This window comes from Narcine bancroftii, chromosome 4 (genome assembly GCF_036971445.1).
Source record: "Narcine bancroftii isolate sNarBan1 chromosome 4, sNarBan1.hap1, whole genome shotgun sequence".
Classification (NCBI taxonomy): Eukaryota; Metazoa; Chordata; class Chondrichthyes; order Torpediniformes; family Narcinidae; genus Narcine; species Narcine bancroftii.
Genome location: NC_091472.1, coordinates 34,894,167 through 34,912,843, shown reverse-complemented (window position 1 = coordinate 34,912,843; position 18,677 = coordinate 34,894,167). Strand labels below are relative to the sequence as shown.

Below are 18,677 nucleotides of genomic sequence, written 5' to 3'. Positions count from 1 at the left end.
ATTTTTACTACTTATTCAGAATTACTTGCTGGCTGAGGTATAGCAATAGTGTTTGGCTGTTGACTTGCTGTCAACAATTAAGAAAACTTATCTGAGACTAACTTCCATCTATGTGCAACTATTGCTCAGTTGCGAGAGAGATCCATGCTTTCTTATGTAGCGGCTATGATAAATCAAACAGGACTATGTACTGGCCTAGAAATGCCAGCCCTGTCAGGTGAATGCTAAATTGCTTCTCCAGATCACTGGGGACCATTTCCTTACGAGGCTCACTCATCTGAGGACAGAATAGTGCATCTCTGCAATGCCATAACCTCAATGACAAGTAATGGATGCAAAGAGCCTGTATTTCAGTTGCTGATTCAGATGACGATGGTTCACATACATTGTAACATGATGACCAAAATGTTTTCTTTGCTCTGTGAAGATAGCAGAAGGAATATTATTATCCCCAAAGCCTTCTCCATTCAGATACTTCACTTTAATTGAGTCAACTCTGAATCACTTTCAACAATTGAGTGTATCGCACCGCACAAAACTGAAGAGTCCGTGATTACGTACCAGCCTCACTCCATCAGCAGCTCCCCATCCTATGCACTGCTTCATGTACTAATGATATTTTACATCATCTTCTTCCAGAGTCCTTCTGGATTCATTGCTCTGATATTCGGGACACATTCGCCTTCAATCATAAAAATATTAGAAATTAACTTTGGCATGAAATATAGAAATGCCAAATATATTCAGCAGGTTAGACAGAATCTATGGCAAGAGAAACAGAGTTAACATTCCAAATTGATGATCTTTCATCTTCATCGGACTTCAGATCCAAGGTTATTGACCTGAAAGATTAGCTTTATCTGTGCACTAATGTTGCATGATCTGCTGAATTCAAGCATTTCAATTCATCTCCACTATTTTGCTTTTGTAACAATACATTAATTATTTTCACTGCCTTTGAAAGATCTTCAATTCTATATTAGGCCTTGTGACTTATATTCACTTGTTTTATTTGGAGGTCAGTGGTTACTCAAGAGAATAATCCTTTAAGTACGCCCTTCAAATGAGCATTCTAGTGCCTCACCATTTGCATGTCGTAGAGTCTTTTCCAACTTCTCTCTGGTCTCTGATGTGCTCTTTGACCTAATAGAATGTTCTACTCTTCCCACTGACACCTTCAGCCTTGTCCCGAAAGCTTCAGCATACTTTTTTCCCAGCACATTTTCAGTCATCACTTTGAGGTCCTGCGATGGTTTGTCAATTTTTGTTTTCCTCTTCTTTTACAGATCTCTGTGCATTTCAAACTAAATTGGCTGTTCACTGACAGCATGGATGTCGCAAATGGTTACGATCAATAGCGTTTTCTTTTGACCTATTATTGCATTCTGGTATCATGGAAATATTGGCCAAGATATGGTAAAAGTCCTCACATTCAACACCAATTGGTGCTACATTTGAAATCTCAGTGACGGAGACTACAACAGATGGAAATTGGCAGACTATTGTAGCAGGTAAATCCTTTTAAGGATATGGCTAAAGTACATTGGAAGCAATAGATTCTTTTGCACTAAACATCTTTGTCAAGTGGAACAAAACTGAATAACATTCAAGCAAATGCCTTCATCTCTACATTACTATTTTTATGTCCATGGCTTGTCCAACTCAGAAATTCAGCTAAATTTATTCAACTTCAAAACTACTGTTTGACATTTTTGGAGATATTTCAAGTAGGCACAATTGGAAAAATCCTACTAACCAAAAGTAGTGTAAAGGGAATAAACATGGTTACGATGACCACTTGTTTAAAATTTCATCTTGGGCAAATCCAGTAATCGTGTTTATATGACAATATTTATTCATGTAGACAAAGGTTGTGTTGCCATTCAAAAGGACAATACCACACCTGAATTCCTGCCTCCAACCATCTCTAGCAGCTGAATGAGTGTGGGAGAGCAGGAGTTCAGGGTGTTGAAGGTGGGGGGAAAGTCAGGTTTTTGTTGGATTTGTGGAAAAGAGTGAGCCAATATCCTATTGAATGGCAGAGCAGACTCAAACAGCCAAATCATCCTCCTCCTTTGATGTCCTGAGGAACAGTTCCCGCTCTACAATGTACTATTGTATGGATGGTTCAATGTAACTGGTCAGACCACTGATAAATGGTAGATGTTTCATGCATTTCCATTTCAAAGTTACACTTTGGGGCTTCAAATCATGTAGAATTTCAGTCTGCCTATTTATAAAATCCCCTGCTCAAAACAAGTGGAAATGGTATCTGCCTATTTAGAAAAAATTTGCATCTAATTAAACTTGGACTGGGACCAAAGTTCTTTTCCTTCCAAATTTTCCTCAGACAACTTACCTATGAACAACAATTTCAAATCACCTCAGTTGTGTACGGGCAGACCTTAACAAGATTGTTATTGGTTTTTCAAGTATCATCCAGAACAACAATCACTGTTTATTCATGAACGGAATGTGGCCATCATTGGAAAAGCCAGTATTTGTTGTCTAACCCAAAGTGCCTCTGTTGTGAGAAACTTGCTTGGCATTTAATTCACGTTCTACATGCAGACTGGCCAACTACTCACAGATTCCTAGTGAGCTTTTCAACTTGATTTCACATTGTTTTGCCGAAGCCACAAAGGGACAATAATCAACACTTTGAGTTGCAGGAGAGGCACATGTGTTTGTTTCAGTGGGAGGGGTATAGTTGGTTCACAGTGTTAAAACGGGCCAGAATCCAAATTGATTAATTGTTTAATCTGTTCTATTTGCATTTCCGTGAGCCCTGAGTGTGTCCTTGTCCTGTTTATTGGGACTTAAGCTCATTTTACTCTGCGTACTGCACTTTATAATACTTTCTGCCACTTGATTTTCAGCTCACTGGTGTAACTAATATTTGAATAATGTATAATTCCCAGTACTCTGAGGGCATTGCACACCTGCCCAATGTCAGCTTTCAAATAAAACAAATCCAACCCTTATTGTAACATCAGAGACCAAAGTGCACAGACATTAAGGACGTGTTGCACCTTAGTTTAAATACGAAGTGGAATTTCCTCATGAAACATATTTCTTTAATGATTAAAAGATCAGATATTGGAAATTTAGAGACCCTTTGAACAAGCTGGTTCAATCTTGATTAAACTGGGAATTCTTACCTATTGCAGGGAAACATTTAAATCTTCTAGATAATACTGCAATCAACAATTAGGGAGGATATATCCCGTAAATTGAGAGGAAAACTCTAGCCTTAGGTAATGGAATCTCTGTGGAGTGAAATGCACGACTCTCTGAGGGCATCACGAAGCTGAGCTGCAGAAGACTCCAGCATGAGTGGCTATTGATATTTGCTGAACGAGATCCGACCACCTTGATGTGACCATCTTTTAGTTATTACCTGCTTTCACTGGTTTCTGCTAATCTGTTATTCATGATGGCTAAAGGCCCCACCCCTCCTGAGAAGCCGTTCTGTCTTGTGTTGACACAAACTGTCCGGGGGTAACCGTTGGCAGTTTCTGACAGCTGCTTCTGAAGGATAGCAAGTGACACCTTATTGGAGGCCATCAGGTCCCTCATGGAAATCATTTCCCCAGAGAGCCTCCTTCCCTCTGCATCACTGTCGCACGGTCCCTCCGTTTCCACGGAGACGTGGTTCCTACGGATCCGTGATTGTCCTGGCGTGATTGCATTACGCCTTCCACCATGCATCTTTCCTTTCCGACACCTTGGGCAGCAGCTACATTCCAGTTTCTTCAGTAACCAGTTGAGGAACTGCTTGATCACAATGGAGATGACATTGAAGAGTGAATAGATACAGCACACCCCCAACAGTATGAATACAAAATTACCAAATCTGTACAATCCCTGATTTGTATAGGCTGCATTCTGACTGCTGACAAGATCCCCAAAGCCAATAGTACTGAATGTGACAAAGCAGAAGTACAGTGAGTCGGTGTAATTCCATCCTTCCACTGGCGTGTACATTGCGGAAGCGCAGCAGGAGATGAGAACAGCAGCAATCCCAAGGATCAGCATGACGTAGTACACAGATGGCTTCCATCCAGTCAAGCTGGCCACATCCATGAGGGTAGGTTGCCGGCCAATGACGGGAGGCAGCAGGTCTTTATTCTGCAGCTGCCTCTGGTAACATGCTTTCATGATGAAAGCCAGCAGGGTAATGATGCGCTCGAGAAAGAGGTTGAAAAACAGAATGGTTCCCGCGCATCCAAGAAGGCCATAAAATATCAGAAACACTTTTCCTGCCACAGTTGCTGGAGTTGTCATGCCAAAACCTAAAACAACAAAGAAAAAAGGCAGAATTTATGGCTTTCTCATTCACACCTACAATCTCTTGAACAAGCAGTGGGAGTCATTTAATAAATATCCTAGATCAGATTAGCGATTCGACAAAGCTACTAATGGCCTCAATACTAACTTAATTTAAGGCCATACAGTGGTTTGTTTAGTACAAGCAGCCTGTTTCCCCAAACTCTTAAACAAAAATTGTACTCATTAAGTATTTCCTGCACTAACTGCCAAATCGGAAGCATCTACATCACCAACACATGAATCTCACTGACTACAGTCCTGCTGTCACCATTCACCAAATAAACCAATTCCATAGTGCTCACCAGTGAGACGATCCATGACTTTCATGGGTGGACACAAGAGGAGGAAGAACAAGTTATTCAAAGGCTCACATTGAATAGTAACAATACCACTTGAACTTTTTGTAGAACTTGTAGCATTTTGAGAGGCTCATTTAGAGAATAGTATCTAGCAAATTCTGCCAAGGTTAAAATTGAATTAAACTTCATGCATTCCTCTTTCTAACTTTTCACTTTCTGCAAAAGATATTGGTTTGTCCAATGGCCTTTAAAAATCTTTGCCAGATTTGCATCAGATTTCATTTAACATTCGGTATGTCACCAAAGACTCTCGAAAACTTCTACAGGTGTACTGTGGAGAGCATCTGGCTGGTTGCATCACTGTCTGGTATAGAGGTCCAAAATCTCAGGGCAAGAAAAAACTCCAAATGGTTGTTAACTCGACTTGTGATATCACAGGCACCAAATTTCACTCCATCAAGGGCATCTACATGAGGCGGTGTCTTAAAAAAGCATCCTCTATCCTCAAAGACTCCCACCACCTAGGTCATGCCCTCTTCACTCTGCTACCATCAGGAAAGAAGTACAGGAACTTAGAGACATGCACTCACAAGGACAGCTTCTTCCCCGTGGCCATCAATTCCTGAATGATCAATGAACTAAAGGCACTGCTTTACTTTTCATGCACTACTAATTTTATTTTTTTTAATATATATTAGTGTTGCAAGATAGTTCATAATATGAATGTTTGCACTATGATTTTGTTGCAAAACTCCAAGTTTCATGACTTGTTCATGACAACAAATTCTGATTCTCATTCTCATATTATTCTCTGAAACTTTACATAGACTTAACAATTTCAACCAAAAATTGCAGCCAAGTTACAATTTAAATCCAGTAAGTTAAAAGATACATACCAATGGACAATTCTCACAATAGGTTTTATTTGAATGTTTTCAACCACGTGTAAGAAGCAGCAATAGGATACAGTGTTTAATTTTAAAACATTTTATTTCTAACTCTTAAACTATAGCCTTAACTTTTAAACTATCCTTAGCACTACATCTATGCGCAGGTGTGTGTGTGTGTGTGTGTGTGTGTGTGTGTGTGTGTGTGTGTGTGTGTGTGTGTGTGTGTGTGTGTGTGTGTGTGTGTGTGTGTGTGTGTGTGTGTGTGTGTGTGAGTGTGTGTGTGTGTGTGTGTGTGTGTCCGTCCTTCCATAACTTCCAATTCAGGTTGAGGCGTAGGCCTTTGGAATTTGATGCCCAGAATTAACATTGAACTGATGGGAAGACTGGAGTTGTGGCAGCTACAGACTCACAAATTCTTCTTGTGTTGCCTTTGAAGAAATATCTATCCACACAAACTGTGGTCACAGCACTCCTGATTCTTTTGTAGGCAAAGCTCGAACTGGGTGGCCTCCATGAAGCTTCCAAGTCCCTAGCACTGGTCTCTCCAAGTACCTTCACTGCTAGCCACACTTAAAATGAAGCAGTCTCTCCAAGTGACCTTCACTGTTAGTCACAATAAAAACTTTTTACTTCCAAAAAAGACCCTCCTGATTCAGGTCAATCCTCCGTAAAGGCCCAGTAATTCACAGAGCATGCTTTGCTCTGAATTCTGCACAAATGGGGCTAGCCACAAAAGCTGCTTCAAAAAGCTGCTTTCTCTCCAGCTGTCAGAATGGTTCTCCCTTTCAAAGTCACAATGTCTTTGCATATGTATCAAATTCTGGGACAGTCTTTGACAAACCTTCCCACATTTCTTCCAATGTATCGAATTATCGCTGGGCTGTGACTTGTGTTGTGCTTGTGTGAAATATTAAATGTTATGTGTTACCCTTCAGTCCCTCCTGTCTATACTATCTGTGGTGTGCTGTTAGACAGAATCAGAGACACACAAGGTAAAGACTGTACAACAGGCTTTAATCCACAAAGACTTCCACAGAGCCAGACTGGCTGTGGCTGCAGCAACTCTGTGTGAGACCTTGGGAGGCCAGCGGAGCGGCTTATATCCCGGAGGGTGATTGACACCCGACCGGATGGGGCTTGATTGACAGCCGGCCAGGTGTTGTCCTGTCCCCTTATACTCCTGCAGGTACAGAGGTTTCTCCCTGCAGTAGGCCGGTGGTGTACCACCACATTCATCCCCTTAAAATTGTCCCGGGGGGGCAGTACAAAAAAAATTGCACCCACTATGTACATACAATATTTACAGGTTGAGACGATTTGGCGGCTGCCGGGGTCTCTGTGACCGTCGTAGGTCTGGGTCCTGGTTACTGGTCAGAGGGGAAGTGGGGGGGGTTGGCGACAGTGGTGTGTGTGACTGGTGTGGTGCCGCACGGAGGGGTGGTCAAGGGGCCGGGGTCGACGTATGCGGGTTGTATTGGATGGGTGGGGGGCAGGTTCCTCTCCTAAGGCTGAAGCGGGCCCCTGGTGGTCAAAGAGGCTCTGCGTGCCCCATAGCTGCCTGGAGATGGGGATGTATGCCCGGTCAGCATCATCCTGGGTTGGAGGGTGGCGTGGTGTGGTGGGTGCTCCTGCTGGTGCCAGGTCCCTGGTTGAGATGGTGTCCTCCCTGCCACTGCCAAACCTAACGTAAGCATGGTTATGATTTGTATGAAGGAGGAAAACCTGCTCCACCAGGGATTCGGCCTTGTGTGTCCGTACATGCTTATGCAGAAGCACCGGTCCTGGGGAAGTGAGCCATGCTGGGAGTGACATTCCAGTCGCCAACCTCCGGAAATGAGAACAGGTGTTCATAAGGAGTCTCGTTGGTAGCTGTGCACAGCAGTGACCAAATGGCATGGAGAGCCTTGGGCAAGGCGTCCTGCCAGAACTCAACGGCCCACCTTTTTGACCTGAGAGCTAGGAGGACTGCCTTCTAGACCACCCCATTCTCACGTTCCACTTTCCCATTGCCTCTCAGGTTATAGCTTATTGTGTGACTGGTCACGATGCCCCTCGCCGTCAGATACTGGCACAGCTCATCACTCATGAAACTAGACCCCGGTTGCTGTGGATGAAGGCAGGGTAGCCAAACATAGTGAAAATCTGCCCAAAGACCCTGATTACAGTGGCCATGGAGGTGTCCGGACAATGGATGGCGAAAGGGAAGCGAGAGTACTTGTCCACTATCGTGAGGAAGTAGATGTTTTGGTTTGTGGAAGGCGTGGGCCCTTTGAAGACTACGGCGAGACGCTCGAAAGGCGGAGTAGCCTGTACAACCTGGGCCTGTGGGGGGTGGGGGTGTGGAAGAAACAGGATTTACACTCCGCACAGACCCGACAGGCCTCGGTCATGTCCCTGATGTCCCTGATGGTGTACGGCAGATTTTGGGACTTAACAAAATGGTACAACCAGGTGACGCACGGATGGCAGAGGGACTCATGCAATGCCTCCAACCTAACGTCATGCATAGATGTGCAGGTGCGAGAGAGGGCATCGGGGGAGTCATTAAACTTCCCAGGGCAGTACTGGATGTCGAAGCTGTAGGTTGCCAGCTCAACTCTCCAGCGCAATATCTTGTCGTTCTTTATCTTGCTCTTGTGGGTAGTGTTAAACATGAACGCCACGGCCCACTGGTGTGTGAGGAGCATGAAAGCGTGAATCTCCTGCCGGCCAGGTAGTGGCACCAGTGGCGGACAGTTTCCACAATCGCCTGGGCCTCCTTTTCAATGGCAGAGTGCCCTAGCTCGGAGCCGTGGAGGGTCCTGGAGAAGAAGGTGACGGAGCGCCCACCTTGGTTGAGGGTAGCAGCGAGGGCCACCTCGGAGACATCGCTCTCCACCTGGAAAGTGGTCCTCATCCACGATGTCTTGCCTGATGAGGGTGAAGTCTGTCTGAGCCTCAGATGGGAGGGAAAAAGTTGTGGCTTGGGCCAGTGGACAGACCTTGTCCGAGAAGTGAGGGACCCACTGCGAGTAATAAGAGGACAGGCCCAGGCACCTGCGGAGGGCCTTTAGCATGAGGGGAGGGGTAACTCCATTAATGGGCGCATCCTTTCCGGATATGGGCCGACGACTCCATGTACCCCAGGATGGCGAGGCAGGTGGTGCTGAACACAAACTTCTTCTTGTTGTAAGTGAGGTTCAGCTCCACAGCCAATTGGAGGAATTTTTCCAGGTTAGCATCGTTTGTCCTGCTGGTCACAGCCACAGATAGTGACGTTATCCAGATATGGGAACCTTGCCTTCAGCTTGTGACAGTCTACCATGTGATCCATCTCCCGCTGGAAGACAGATACCCCATTTGTGACCCCAAAAGGAACCTGGTGGAACTGGTACAGGTGCCCGTCCGCCTCAAAGACAGTGAAGGGCTTGTCCTTTGTGTGGATAGGGATTTGGTGATATGCCAACTTCAGGTCAATTGTGGAGAAACCCCGGTAGCCGGCTATCTCACTGACCATGTCGGCGATCCTCGACAGGGGGTAGGCATTCAGCTGGGTGTACCGATTAATGGTCTGGCTGTAATCCACGACCATCCTCGGCTTACTTCCCCCTTTGATCACCAGGACTTGGGCAGTCCAAGGGCAGTTACTTGGCTCTATTACGCCTTCCGCCAGGAGTCGCCGCACCTCCGCCTTGATGAAGTCCCTGTCTGCAGCACAATAGGGCCTGCTTCTGGTGGTGATCGGCTTGCAGCCTAGCGCTACATGTAGAAAGAGCGCCAGTGGGGTGATGCGCAGTGTGGAGAGGCCGCAGGTTGGCAGGGGCTGGTAGGATGGTGTGCTGTGCAATTGAATGGAAGTTGGGGCCCCCCCGAAGGCATGGGTGACACTCTGCAGGTGGTACTGGAAATCCAGGCCCAGGAGCAGTGGTGCGCAGAGTTTGGGCATGACCAGGAGCCTGAATCCTATGTAAGTCTCCCCTCCCACCATTGAGCAGTGCCTGAGGGTACCAACAGTCTTATCCTTGGTGGTGAGAGAGATTGAGCAGGTGGTAGGGTGGACCTTTAACCTTAGGGAGTGGGCCACGCTCGGGTGAATGAAGCTCTCAGTGCTGCCACTGTCCAACAGCCACTTTGTTACCTGCCCATTGACTCACACATCCATCATCGAGCGCCTGAGATCGTGATGAATGTCTCTGGTTAGCGTGGTGGTGGCCAGGACCATCTTGGAGTCGTAGACGTTGCTATCTGGGGGGATGGGGAGCGTTGATAGGGTGGCCTGGTCATCGCCCGTGTTGACCACGTCGACATCGATCATGAGGTGCAGCATGCATTAGCCGATGTCCTTCGGAGGCGTGGGGAGGGTCGGTAGGGCAGCCTGGTCATCGCCCGTGTTGACCACGTAATTCTCAACGTTGTTGGGCATCCTCTGTGTTGAGCGCTGCCTGGCCCGAGATGGCAGCGGCACGTGGGGAGCCGCTGTGTGGCTGGTATCCTTTCCCAGCCGTGTCTACTGCGCCGGGGGAAGTGACATCATCACGGCCAGCGGCAGTGACATCATTACGTCAGCCGGAAGTGTTGGTAGCCATGCACAGCAGTGACCAAATGGCATGGAGCGCTTCGGGCAGAGCATCCTGCCAGAACTCAACGGCCCACCTTTTTGACCTTAGAGCCAGGAGAACTGCCTTCCAGACCACCCCATTCTCGCATTCTAGTTGCCCGTTACCTCTTGAGTTATAGCTTGTCGTGTGAATGGTTGCGATGCTTCTCACCGTCATGTACTGGTGCAGCTCATCACTCATGAAACTAGACCCCCGGTCACTGTGGATAAAGTTAGGGTAGCCAAATATGGTGAAAATCTGCCCCAAGGCCCTGATGACGGTGGTCGTGGAGGTGTCCAAACAAGGAATGGTGAAAGGGAAGTGAGAGTACTTGTCCACTACCGTGAGGAAGTAAACGTTTCGGTTTGTGTAAGGCAGGGGCCCTTTGAAGTCCACGGCGAGACGCTCGAAAGGCAGAGTAGCCTGTACAACATGGGCCTGGGGTGGGTGGTGGAAGAAACGAGGTTTACACTCCGGACAGACCTGACAGGCCCCTGTCATGTCCCTGACGTCCCTGATGGTGTACGGCAGATTTCGGGACTTAATGAAATGGTACAACCAGGTGACGCACGGATGGCAGAGGGACTCATGCAATGCCTGCAACCTGACATCATGCATAGACGTGCAGGTGCGAGAGAGGGCATTGGGGGAGTCATTAAACTTCCCAGGGCGGTACTGGAAGTCGTAGCTGTAGGTTGCCAGCTCGACTCTCCAGCGCAGGATCTTGTCGTTCTTTATCTTGCTCTTGTGGGTAGTGTTAAACATGAATGCCACAGCCTGCTGGTCTGTGAGGAGCATGAATCTCCTGCCAGCCAGGTAGTGGCGCCAATGGCAGACAGCTTCCACATTCGCCTGGGCCTCCTTTTCAAAGGAAGAGTGCCCTAGCTCGGAGCCGTAGAGGGTCAAGGAGAAGAAGGTGACAGGGCGTCCACTTGGTTGAGGGTAGCAGCAAGGGCCACCTCGGAGGTATCGCTCTCCACCTAGAAGGGGGAGTCGTTATCCACAGCCTGTATCGTGGTGTCTGCGATGTCTTGCCTGATGCAGGTGAAGGCTGCCTGCGCCTCAGGTGGGAGGAGAAAAGTTGTGGCTTGGTCCAGTGCGCGGACCTTGGTGGGAAATGAGGGATCCACTGTGAATAATAAGAAAACAGGCCCATGCACCTGCGGAGGACTAGCATGGGAGGAGGGGTAACTCCATTAATGGGCGCATCCTTTCCAGATCTGGGCCAATGACTTCATGGTCCACGATGTATCCCAGGATGACGAGGTGGGTGGTGCTGAACACACACTTCTCCTTGTTGTAAGTGAGATTCAGCTCCGCGGCCGTCTGGAGGAATTTTTCCAGGTTAGCATCGTGGTCCTGCTGGTCACAGCCACAGATAGTGACGTTATCCAGATATGGGAACCTTGCCTTCAGCTTGTGACGGTCTACCATGTGATCCATCTCCCGCTGGAAGACATTTGTGACCCCAAAAGGAACCTGGTGGAACTGGTACATGTGCCCGTCTGCCTCAAAGACAGTGAAGGGCTTGTCCTTTGTGTGGATAGGGATTTGGTGATATGCCAACTTCAGGTCAATTGTGGAAAAACCCCGGTAGCCGGCTATCTCACTGACCATGTTGGCGATTCTCAGCAGGGGGTAGGCATTCAGCTGGGTGTACCGATTAATGGTCTGGCTGTAATTCATGACCATCCTTGGCTTACTTTCCCCTTTGATCACCAGGACTTGAGCTGTCCAAGGGCAGTTACTTGGCTCTATTACGCCTTCCGCCAGGAGTCGCCGCACCTCCGCCTTGATGAAGTCCCTGTCTGCAGCACAATAGGGCCTACTTCTAGTGGTGATTGGCTTGCAGCCTAGCGCAACATGTGGAAAGAGCGCCAGTGGGGTGATGCGCAGTGTGGAGAGGCCGCAGGTTGGCAGGGGCTGGTAGGATGGTGTGCTGTGCAATTGAATGGAAGTTGGGGCCCCCCCAAAGGCATGGGTGACACTCTGCAGGTGGCACTGGAAATCCAGGCACAGGAGCAGTGGTGCGCAGAGTTTGGGCATGACCAGGAGCCTGAATCCTGTGTAAGTCTCCCCTCCCACCATTGAGCAGTGCCTGAGGGTACCAACAGTCTTATACTTGGTGGCGAGAGAGATTGAGCATGTGGTAGGGTGGACCTTTAACCTTAGGGAGTGGGCCAAGCTCGGGTGAATGAAGCTCTCAGTGCTGCCACTGTCCAACAGCCACTTTGTTACCTGCCCATTGACTCACACATCCATCATCGAGCGCCTGAGATCGTGAAGAATGTCTCTGGTTGGCCAGGACCATCTTGAAGTCATAGACGTTGCTATCTGGGGGGATGGGGAGCTTCGATAGGGTGGCCTGGTCATCGCCCCTGTTGACCACATCGACATCGGTCATGAGGTGCAGCATGCATTAGCCGATGTCCTTCGGAGGCGTGGGAAGGGTCGGTAAGGCAGCCTGGTCATTGCCCGTGTTGACCACGTCATTCTCAACGTTGTCGGGCGTCCTCCGTGTCGAGCGTTGCCTGGCCCGAGATGGCAGCGGCACATGGGGAGCCGCTGTGTGGCTGGTATCCTTCCCCAGCCGTGTCTACTGCGCCGGGGGTAGTGACATCATCACGGCCAGCGGCCGTGACATCATTACGTTAGCCAGAAGTGATGTCACACCGTGAGCTGGAAGTGACGTCGCTGTAGTTCTCAGTGAGCAGTGCTGGTGAGGATGGGGGCTGGTGCAGATGCTCAGAGTACCCACTGCAATGGTTGCTGGCCCGGCTGGATGTTGTGCGGTTGAAGTCGGGGAAGGTGGAAGTCGTCGCAAGGACAATGGCGCCACCCGGAACGTGCACATGGGGCAGGGTCCGTGGGGGAGGTAGGAAGGTTATAGAGGGCTGCTGAGCTGCCGGCAGGTTTAGAGAGGCACACTTTTACAAAATGGCCTTTCTTGCTGCATTAGGAACAATACTGGTTCCTAGTTGGGCAGTTTTGGCGCGATCGTCGATCTGATCCACACCAGGACCCATAGTACTTACAGGGGCACCGGGCACCTGCCGCAGCGACATTCTCCTCTCCAGCTTCGCCTTGGGCTGCAGCTGCAGTGTGAGAGGGCCATGAGGGAGCCTGGGGATCCTGGAATCGAAGGCTTCGATGTGCAGGGCTGCTGCTTCCAGGGTTTGGACCACTTCCACAGTCTTGGTTAGGTCATAGATGTTGTCTTCCAGCAGCTTCAGCTGGATGGCCCTTGACCGTAGCCCTCAGATGAAGGCATCCCGGATCAGCCTCTCGAACTCCTCTACACTTACCCCTGGGTTCAGCCAGACATGGTCGATCCAACTCTCGCAAGTGTCCCAGGTAAGACTCAGCCGTCTCGCTGGGTTGCTGGGCTCAGGTGTTGAGGAGGTACCTGACACAGACCACATTCATGGGGGCTTGTACAAGTTCTCGAGAGTGTCCAATGCGCTCTTGTACATGGAACAGCCTTTGGTTATCTGGAAGGCCCGGGGACCCAGCTTTGACTGGAGTAGGACCAACCTCTTCCGATTGGAGTCCAGGATGTCACCCTCATGTGCCTTGATGATTGCCTCGACTGCTTGCTGCCAGATCTCGAAGCGTGTGTGGGCTTACGGGTGGTGTGGATCGACCTCAAGGCTCCCTGCACTCAGAAGTTTTTTCATGGCAGCCATGTGAAAATTTTGTGGATTAAATTGTGGTGCGCTGTTAGACATAATCAGACACACACACAAGGTAAAGACTGTACAACAGGCTTTTATCCACAAAGACTTCCACAGAGCCAGGCTGGCTGTGGCTGCAGCAACTCTGTGTGAGGCCTCGGGAGGCTGGTGCAGGCTAATATCCCGGAGGGTGATTGACACACGACCGGGTGGGGCTTGATTCATTCAGGTCGACTGATTAACAGCCGGCCAGTTGTTGTCCTGTCCCCTTACACTCCTGCAGGTACAGAGGTTTCCCCCTGCAGTAGGCCGGTTGTGTACCACCACAACGTGCCATTTTTGCTGAAGGAGGTGCTCTAAGACTTTAGCTGCCGCTCTATTACCGTGCTCCTTAGCATATGATACAACTTTTAGTTTATCTGCAATAGTGTAGCTTGAGCGTTTTCCTGCTGTCACCATCTTGCAGATGAAAGCCTCCACTACAGTCCCCAAAATGGCAGCTTCGAAAGTTATCTTCGCATAGAAGACCGGGGGTGGGTTTTGAGGCAATATTTTGGGAAAAAAAGGGCAGTCTATATGCCATCAAATATGGTACTTCATGCTTTATTGGAAAGTTGATGAAGGAAAGGCTGTAGATGTTGTCCACATGGACTTTAGTAAGGCCTTTGACAAGGTCCTACATGGGAGGTTAGTCAGGAAGGTTTAGACATTAAGTATTCATAGTGAAGTAGTGAACTGGATTCCACAATGGCTGGATGGGAGAAGCCAGAGAGTAGTGGTGGATGATTGCTTCTCGGACTGGAGGTCTGTGTCCAGTGGTGTGCCTCAGAAATCAGTGTGGGGACCATTTTTGTTTGCATTTATATCAATGTTCTGGATGATAACGTGGTAAATTGCATCAGCAAGTTTGTAAATGATACTAAAGATTGGTGGCTTTGTGGACAGTGAAGAGGGTTTTCAAAGCTTATGGAGGGATCTGAACCGGCTGCAAAAATGGGCTGAAAAATGGCAGATGGAATTTAATGCAGAAAAGTGTGAGATGTAGCATTTTGAAAGAACAAACCAAGAAAGGACATACATGGTGAATGGTGCAACTCTGAGGAGTATAGTAAAACTGAGTGACCTGGGAATACGGATACATGATTCCCTGAAAGTGGCATCACATGTGGATAAGGTTATAAAGAGAGCATTTGGCATATTGGCCTTCATAAATCAAAATATTGAGTATAGGAGTTGGGATGTTATGATACATTTGTACAAGACATTGATGAGGCCAAATTTGGAGTTTTGTGTGCAATTTTGGTCACCTGACTACAGGAAAGATGTCAATTAGAAAGATTGCCGGGAAGATTTACTAGAATGTTGCCCGGTCTTCAGGAACTAAGTTACAATGAAATGTTAAACAGGTTAGGACTTTATTCCCTGGAGCATAGATTTGATAGACATATTTAAAATTATGAGGGAGATTAACAGAGTAAATGTAGATAGGCTGTTCCCCCACCTAAGGCTAGGTGAGATACAAACCAGAGGACATAAGAGTGAAAGGGGAAAAGTCCAGGGAATACATGAGGGGAAACGTCTTCACACAGAGAGTGGTGGGGGTGTGGATCGAGGTGCCAGCTGAAGAGGTGAATGCAGGATCAATTCCAACATTTAAGAAGATTTTGAGCAGGTAGCTCAATGGGAAAGGTATGGAGGGCTGGTGACTGGATGCATGTCAGTGAGACTAGGCAAATAAAAAGAGGTTTGGCATAGACTATAGGGGCTGAAGGGGCCTGTCTTTGTGTTGCAATGTTTTATGGTTCTATAGTTCTAATAACAATATTTAGGATTGACAAGCAAAGAAATGTGGGGAGATAAAATGAATTGATGGAGGATTAATGTAAAAGCTGTTTGATTCAAGATGATGTTGGATGTTGGAATGTTATTCCATCCCCAAGTGACTGGGTCCTTGCTCTTTGGCAAATGTTGTTTCATTGAATTTCTTAAACAAGAGCAGTCTGCTTAATAGCTAAAGCAAAGAGGTGGAATAATTCCTCTTAATGAGATTGTCAGCCTACTGAGTCCAGTTAAATTTTTGGTATCTTGTTTCTGTTGCTTTTACTGCTCCCAGCAGTGAGATATCTGCAATCAAAACTGCAAATCAACAACAAAATGAAGGAGGCACACAGCAAATGAATCTGAAATTTTCTACCCCCAAGGATGGTGGAGGTGAGATCATTAGATTTATTTAAGAAAGAGATGGATAAATAGTTGAAAGATTAAGGAATTGGTCTTTCCAAATAGTTCTGAAAAAAGGCAGATGAAATTTAATGCAGACAAATGTGAGGTAGTTGCATTTTGGAAGGACAACCAAGAAAAGACAAACACGATGAATGGTAGGGCACTGAGTAGTGCGGTAGAACAGAGGGATCTGAGAATACAGATACACGATTCCCCAAAAGTGGCATCACAGAGAGATAAGGTTGTAAAGAGAACTTTTGACATATTTTGAACTTCAGGAGCAAGTCAGGGAAACATGACCCAGTCCTTATTGAAGGCACTGTAGTGGGACTTCAGGAACTGAGTTACTGGGAAAGATTAAACAGGTTAGGACTTTATTCTCTGGAGCCAACAGAAGAATGAGTGGGGATTTGATAGAGGTATTTAAAATTATGAGGGGTAGAAAGAATAAAGGCTTTTTTTTTCCATTGAGGGTAGGTGAGAGGACATGGGTTAAGGGTGAAAGTGAAAATGTTTAGGGGAAATATCAGAGGGAACTTCTTACACAGAGCACGCTGTGGAGTGTGGAGCACGCTGCCAGCTGTAGTGCTGAATGGTGGCTCAATTTTAACATTTAAGAAAAAATTGGACTGGTCCATAGGTATGGAGGGGTATGGAAGGCCATCGACTGGGTGCAGATTATAGGGACTAGACAGAATAATAGTTTGGCACAGACTGGAAAGGCCTAAAGGCCTATTATCCTGTCATGTAATGTTCTCTGGTTCTACCTGAAGGTTATGAGGAAATGGCACAGAAGAGGAGTCGAGGCTAACATAAATCAGCCATGTTTAAACTGAATGGTTTTTCAGGCTTAAAGGACAAAACTTGCTCATGTTCTTGAGCTCTAATGTTAATGTTGCAATATCTAAGAATAACATATAGTGATTCACTTCCTGGAGAAAATGGATCAATCTAAGTTGAGCTTAATGCACATTAGTCACATCTACACAGATGAAGAGATTGCTTATTTACACCATATTCTGCATTTGACACTAAGCAATAATTTTTAGCCTCCTTGATTGAGTAACCCCACTCAATGCTGAAACTGGAAAATGAGTCAGACTCTCGCACATGTCTTCCATCACCTACCAAATCATCCGCGACTGGCTGCAAGTGGCTCCTTTGTTGGCCTTGAGATCTTCGTAGCCTGTGGACACTTATGGACAAATGCTTTGCAAATGTTCACACACATTATTTGGTGAAACAACTGAGGTGAACTTGAAACTTCAGGATGTGCAACACACTGTCCAGCCCCAAAGTAATATCTTAGAAGTGTAATCACTATTTTGTGCACATCAGCTCAGACAAATAGCTGTGATACGATAGCTAGAAAATCATCAGTCGAATTCAGTGATGATAAATCTCCATATCATTGAGGTTAAATTCCCTGGCCTTCTTGCAACAGTGCCCTGGACCATTTTTTGGCCACCTGAGATCTCATTTCAATGTCTTATTCAAATGAAAATAATAAATCTGTATCTGAAGTTCAAAGAGTGATCTTTTCAGAAATGCATTATAAAGAACACCCAGCAAAGGAGCAGTTTTAAGGATATTTGGACAGGTATATGGATAGGAAAGGTTTACCATAAATGCCAGCATATAGGATGGTCCAAAACAAAAATGTCTTTAAAAATCAGTCGACTTATAAACTGAGTCTAAAATCTGCACCTTGACAGTGAAGTCTCAACACCACAGTTATCTTCCCACCAGCTCTGACATAAATTTGTGCATGTTATGAACAAAGTCTCAGTGTTCCCCCATGGGGGTCCATCTGCCCAGTACAATTGTCACCGGCTCTGTACAGGTTTTAAATGGCTTGTTAAAGGAGCCGACAGTGGTTTATTTTAAAATATGTTAGTAAAATTAAAACATTTACAAGGTAATTTTGTATTCAAATATTGTGATCAGCTTTTAACAGCATCCACTGGTCAGCGGTAAGTGCCAGACTTAAGGGGTCAGCTTATACAAAGGGTATCACTCAAAACTTACATTTTCGGTGGAAATTCCAGGGGTCTTCCTGTACATGAGTCATCCTATATGCCGGCATATATCAGAATGTATTGTCATGGACCAGTCACGAAATTTGGTGTTTAGTGGAAGCATCATAATGTAAACCTCCTTATTATGAACTATCTTACAACAATAATATTTTAAAAATTTAAATATTAGTGCATTAAAAAGTAAGGCAATGTCTTGGGTTCATTGATTATTCAGGAATCTGATGACAGTGGGGAAGAAGCTGCCCTTGAGCCATTGAATGCTCATCTTTAGGCTCCTGTACCTCCTTCCGGATGGTAGCAGAGTGAAGAAGGCATGGCATGGGTGGTGGGGGTGTTTCAGGATAGAGGCTGCTCTTTTAAGACACCACCTCATGTGGATATCCTTGGTGGAGTGGAGTCTAGTGCCTGTGACGTCACAGGCTGAGTTAACAACCCTCTGGAGTTTTTCCTTGTCCTGAGGTTTGGCGCCTCCATGCCAGACACTAATGCAACCAGCTAGTATATACACAGTACACAGGTAGAAATTTTGGAGAGTCTTCAGTGACATATGGAATCTCCTCAAGCACCTCACAAGGTATAGCCACTGGTGGGCTTTCTTCATGATTGCATCAACGTAGAGCCTCCAGGACAGATCCTTGGAGAT

The 18,677-nt window shown here is 46.7% G+C and overlaps 1 protein-coding gene across 1 annotated transcript in view; it reads right to left on the bottom strand.

Moving 5' to 3' along the window:
* Positions 1–589: 589 nt before the first annotated feature.
* The window catches only part of LOC138760449 (potassium channel subfamily K member 12-like), a 96,477-nt gene continuing 78,389 nt past the window's right edge, over positions 590–18,677 (bottom strand). Inside the window, exon 2 of the mRNA XM_069931043.1 lies at positions 590–4,295. Within this exon, the coding sequence (XP_069787144.1) occupies positions 3,397–4,295 (899 nt within the window). The 3' untranslated portion in view covers positions 590–3,396. The remainder of the gene's footprint in view (positions 4,296–18,677) is intronic.